Source organism: Mastomys coucha, unplaced genomic scaffold (assembly GCF_008632895.1).
Source record: "Mastomys coucha isolate ucsf_1 unplaced genomic scaffold, UCSF_Mcou_1 pScaffold18, whole genome shotgun sequence".
Taxonomy (NCBI): Eukaryota; Metazoa; Chordata; class Mammalia; order Rodentia; family Muridae; genus Mastomys; species Mastomys coucha.
The window spans coordinates 42424044-42430043 of record NW_022196900.1 but is presented as its reverse complement, the minus strand read 5'-3'; the positions used below and the strand labels follow the sequence as shown (position 1 = coordinate 42430043).

Here is a 6000-nt window from a genome sequence, read left to right as displayed (position 1 = left end):
AAAAAAGTCCCAGTACTGTGTCACCGGTCTGATACCTTTAACAAATGAGGGGGAGAGACTCGAGGGCTGGGGGAGGCGCGCGGGAGGAGGAGGAAGGTGGGGGGCGGGGGGTGTGGAGAGGCTGGTGCAAAAGGAACGCGCGTTTGCAGGAGGAGGAGGAGTAAAGCGGTGATTGTGTAATTAAATAATAAAACAATCCTTAAGTCTGATTTGGAGAGAGCTCGAGCGGGGTCCAGAGGGTGGAACCCGTGAATCTTTCAACTTGCAAGTTTTTCAAGGAAAGAAAGCGAGAGAGGGAGGGGGAAAAAGCGCCCAGAACAGAAAAGAGGAGTTTGCAGCCAAGCGGGATCGATCGTTTGGGATTTTTTCAGGAGGTCCTTCCGATCCTTTCCGTGGGCTGTGGGCAGCGGCACCGGCAGCGGAGTCCACGCTCGGCGGGTCAGACGCGGGGCCAGGCGGGCGGGCGGCGGTGCGGCGGGGCAGGAGCGCAGCAAAGGCTTTTCCGCCCGGGAGCTCCGCGCCTGCGCCCCCTCCCTCACCCCGGCCTCTCCCTGCTCCCCCCTCCCCACCCCCACCCCCACCCGGCCCTCTCCGGCGCGCGACCCGCCACCCGCGCGCACTCGCTTGCGCTCCCCCTCGCGCACACACATGGTCGGCTCGCGGCAAAGTTTCGCCTGCGATCGCCACTCCCGGATCCTGCTGCAGTGTTGGCGGCGGTAACCTTGAACTTTCCCAGCGCGGTGACACATTCTCCTCGCTTTCCCCACCGCCCAGCCTCCTGCACCCCCCTCCCCGCCTTTTTTTTTAAAGCATTTCGCCACCCACCACCACCCCTATCCAACCCACACCGAACCCTCGCGCACCCCAGTCCCCCAACAACAACAACAACAACAACAACAACAACTGCAAAACAGAAAACAAATCCCCTAAACCGGGCGACCAGCAGCCTGCACCGGCGGCGGCGGCGGCCTCGGAGAGCTCGGCCGGCGCGCGCGAACCGCAAGAGGGTTAAAAGTGTAGATTGGATTTCACCCCGGGAAATCTAGCTCGCCGAGTGAACTTGAATCTTTGGCTATTTAAGGAGGACTGGGTTTGTTGCGAAGTTGCGGTGATCCAGCGCAGAGTCCCGTCCTGATTGATCGCATTGCTGGGCTCAGATGACTGTAAAATGAATAGATGAAATCCTTGCTTCTCGAAGATTTTCTTGGGCATCTCCGGGAAAGTGCGTTTTAAGGCGAAGTCATGATGTATTCTCCCATCTGTCTCACTCAGGTACTTATCTTGGTCGCTTTCTAGAGCTTTCTCTGGCCCCACAGACGCCTTTGTTGTGATTTCTTGCTCTTGAGCTGTAGACCCTCAAAGGCTTTGCCTAACCTTGGCACACCCTGGTCTTCCCCAAGAAGTAGTGCGGAGTTGCTGTGGGCTGTGCGGGCGGGCGGCGTGGGACCACCGCTGCCGTGTGCGCCCATCTCAGCGCCCTAGCGGGGAGAGCCGGCACCGGGCGGGCGAGGCTGCTGGGGTGGGTCGGGCTGAGACTTGCGACCGTGAGCCCCTGTCCGCCACCCAGGAGCCTGCAGCGACCGCGGCACCCTCACTCCCTGGCCGGTGCGCGTGGGGCAGACTCAGGCTTGGGAGTGGCGGTAGAGGGACTCTTGGGCAAGGGGCTGAGAACTAGGCTTGAGCGCCTTTGGACTCTGCTGCCCACAGTGGGAGGGTGACGCCGCCAGTCTAGGTGGTGGTCCAGAGAACCTATTACTAGTTGCCTATTTGGGGACCTAAAGTCCTGTTCTATAGTGACCCACACTTTGGGTTTTTAGAGACCTCACTTCAGAGGCGATCTTTACGCTGACAAGAAGTTGAGGTGTTTGTGGTGAATTTTTAGGAATTTTAGGACATGTTTGTTTTAAAAGTGAGACTTGTTCATTTGATGATATTTGAGCATAGCTCGCAGGGCGTAGAAGTAGTATCAGAAAAGTGAGATCTTTTTTTTTTTTTTTAAACTTGGAAATTTGCCGGAAGGAACAATGTTAGCAGGTAGAACGCTGTCTTTATACCTAAAAACGCAAACCAGTTTCTATCCCTTCAGTCAGATGGTAAAATGAAGAAGTGGTCAGATCGAGCGACTTACCTGGACGCGCTTTGATCCTTTCATGGATGCCCGACGAACTCACCAACTGATGATAGCTTAAACAACTTAGTCTAGAATTGTTAATTTACAGCAGTTAATTCAACCTTGAAAGTTATGGGACAGTTTACTTCCAACTTTTAAGAGTATGAGTCTAGATTGGTCATTGAAAATTTTCATTGACATTGTCATAAAAGCGAAAGAGAATTGTCGTCTAGTTTTAGTTGTCTTAAGTTTTTAAAATCTAATATTATGACGATGCATTTTTTTAATGAACAAATAATTAAGATTTCAATTGTATGACAATTAGAAACCATTGTGATTCAAAAGGACTGCGGCATTCATAAATTGTGAATGAAGATGAAAACAACGATAAGGGGCATTCAGTGATTGGACACAGCCCCGTAGCTTTTTGGCTGACACATTTTTTATTGTTTATATTTTGTTTGGCATCTGAGTATGATTAACTTAGATATGGCTATTTTAAGCAAGTAAACGAGCACTTTAAATTTAACAAAACTGGAAAAGTGGGTTGTTTGAGTTATTTGTATTTTGAAAGCTATGAGTGATAGTAACCCACGAATAGGAAAGGATTAGCTCAGGTATAACCCATCGTCTGTAGTGGTAAAAGTTTCTTTTATTATTCATTCGCAGGCTTTCCTTTTTCCCCCATCTCTTTCTGGTAAAGCATGAACATTTCTATTCTTTCTACATTATGATCAAAGGAAGCAGATGGAAGTAAGCTTGTCCTTCACAAAGTCTGGCCTAGCTTGTTCTTACCTGGGAAGGACTGGATAATCGCTCGGGAGTCCATATTTGTATTTCCAATATTTGTTTTTGGGGGAACTGCTAGCAATTGCATTGCATTTTTTGTCTTCCCTCAATAAGCACTAAAAAGTCACCAGCTCCATCTTAATTTGTTTATGTTAGAACTACTATTGCAGAATCCTGACACTTGGGATATTAGGGGCCTAAACTGCACCATCACCCAACTATCACGTTGCTATTCAGGGACACATACTTACCAACAGTAATTCAGGATGATGACTATGTGTTCTTTGTTATTTTAGCCGGATAAATCTGGGTATTAGCACTGTTTTGGAACTTAAGGCCTATCAGAGAAGGAGTTGCAGTTTTAGAATTCTCAATTAACAATCACTTTATTACTTTGTAGGTAACTTAAGGAATTGCAAAAGTGAGCGTTTACTAAAGTGTTACTTTTGTATCAGATGAGTAGTTTAGTTTTGTGTTACAGCAGCATGAGATCGGCCTCACAACCTGTTTTGAGGCATACAGATACAAAGTAAACTGCACTGTTAATTTGTTAGAAACTTTAAGAAGTACCTTAGGTTTTATGTGAATACATTTAGGTTTTTTTAAAATCCTAATTTAATGATCCTACTACTAAACATGATATTTAGCAAAATGGTTTGGTGTAGTATCATCATAAATCAGCATTTGTAGGTCAGTATGAGTAGAAAGAAAATTAAGGAATATCCTTCTGTTTTAATATTTCATTTTCTCTGCACATAAGCATCTGGTGCAACCCTCAGTTTGCATGATGATGCTTTTCTTTCATTGCCATTCAACTTCTTTCAGCATTTTTCCAGGGTTTATTGTTACGTAGGGACGAGGCTGCAGGAACACACAGTATTTACCCTTCCATCACTACAGTGGGCCAGTTTTCCAACCCTTTCATGGAAACTATTGTTTCCGTCAAACAGAATAAATAAGTCTAGTTAAACAAGATATTTTTATGTTTATATCTGGAACTTTAACTTGCCTATTTCTTTTATCAATTTACTTCAACACAGGAAAGTTTTATAAGAAAAAGGATCTCACTGGACAGCCATGTGTTTTAAGGAAAATTCTGAGTCAACTTGTCCATACATCTTAGTGTAGAGACTTTAAATGTTAAATCACCTCCATGCTTTGATTTTAAAAACAATTTTGATAATTTGTTAGTGTGATTGTGATAGTCCATTAGTTAGGATATTTGAATACCTTAATCCTGTTTGTTTGTTTGTTTTTTTCATGTGAGGACTTTCTGGATACAGGCCACTTAAAATTATTAAGACTATGTTACAATGCAGCTTTAGAAAGCAGTCACACATAGGCGATGACATTTAGACATGGAATGCAAAAGTATACACAACATATTGTTTATCTATACTTATTATCATTTTGGGATGGTATGTCTTCTTCTCAAATAAGTGTTCAACTTGAAGTTGAATCTGCATTATAAGGAGGCATCAAAAGATATTAAGGCAAATTGGTGGGCTGAGAAAGTTTGCCACTTCTGTTTATCAATAAAAGAAGTTAATATTTTAAAACAACCTTTGCTGTCAGTAACAGCAAACCCAAGACAACAGTAAAATAGTATTTCTTTTTTTCCAAGCTGGCTACAAGTTTCCAAATTCAACTTATAAATTAGCATCCTCGTGGTGTGATGCAATTGTTTAAAATTTAAACTTTCTTACATGATAGATGTTTATTGTCAAGTATCAAATCTCAAAACTATTTAATCAGAAGTTATGTTCGATGTGCATATGAGAAAATGAAATGTCACTGAACATAGTATTTAGGCATCTAAGTTCTTCAGTGTTCCTGGATTGCTTAATAGCCATTAAATAGTGATGCATTTTACGAAGTGTGCTAAGGGTAAAAGGAGCAGGACGGAGTACTCTCACTTGCTTTTCATTTACAAAAGCGGAGATGCATGTTTTTAAATCATATCAGTAAATCACAGTAAAAGTCAGATCATAGGAAGTGAGTTCACAAAGTACATTTCAGTCCACATTTCCTTGAGCAGGCAGCCTTCCCTTTTGCATATATTTTGAGGGGAGGGGATGAACAAAGTTTTTACAGTTACAGTGGCAGCTAAAAGCATGGCATCAGAAAGTGTATGGGGATGGGATGTCTTCTCATGGGCTGTGGTTGCTGTGAGCAGGGCTGCCTTCCCACACAAAGAACAGATTGTGGTTTAACTCTTTCCGTGGTCTCCTTTAATGTGCCCACATAGTAACTGAATTGTTCAAATCTCTGCTGGAAAGTACTGATCGGTTTAATTTCCTCCACGACATTTGGCTATGCCTCATGCTGCGATGGAATCAGCTACGTTCTGTATTATAAAATTTTGAATCATTCTTAATCGGCAATATGTCAGAATACTTGATAACCATGTTATTGATTAGGGGAGAAATCTACCTGTCCTGGGTCTGAACCAGACACTGCTAATATGTTGTAGTCTTCTGCACTCATAGCTTGAATTTTATCTTACAAAGGCTTTCATGGAGATCGGAATTCTGGGGCAGCTTCTTTGTTGGAATGCCATTAGTTTGCTTTGAACACCTTTATCTTACGAAATTAGTCACTCTGCCAGACTCTTTACGCCACATACTTCAGAGTAACTAACCAGCGCAAGTAAATTCTGGCTTGGGATATAACCCATTAGAGAAACTTATTTTGTAGTTAGGACAACAGAACAGTCAACATGACCAGAGAAAATGGTTGTGATGGAGTTCTTTGCGTCAGTGCTAGTCTTATTGCAGTCGCATAGTGTGCATGCATGGGATGCTGTTCCTTTTCTCTGAACAGCAGTAGGCCTGAGCTTATATGGCCAGCTTTACCTAAGTCAGGAAGCAGCGAAACACTGACTCCATTTGGAAGTAACCTGAAATATTTGTAGGTAGAGATGATCTGCATGCAATGCCTGACAGCCCCATCCCTTTAAAAGGCTCAGATAAAACAGGCAGGAAAAATGCTGGGCCTCAAGGTAAACCACTTAATTCACAGTCCTATCCTTGGGAACTGTATGATGGAAGTGCTTGCGGTCTCCCAAGCACATGTATGTGTGAACTCATAGCCCTGCCCCA

General features: G+C 43.9%; 1 protein-coding gene across 6 annotated transcripts in view; it reads left to right on the top strand.

Moving 5' to 3' along the window:
* The first annotated feature begins 217 nt into the window (after positions 1-217).
* The window catches only part of Nfib (nuclear factor I B), a 219664-nt gene continuing 213881 nt past the window's right edge, over positions 218-6000 (top strand). For 5 of the 6 annotated variants that reach the window (XM_031377750.1, XM_031377749.1, XM_031377748.1 and 2 more), the window contains exon 1: positions 218-1272. In XM_031377750.1, coding sequence (XP_031233610.1) covers positions 1243-1272 — 30 coding nt within the window. In that variant the 5' untranslated portion in view covers positions 218-1242. The remainder of the gene's footprint in view (positions 1273-6000) is intronic. The other variant, XM_031377747.1, reaches the window with a different exon arrangement.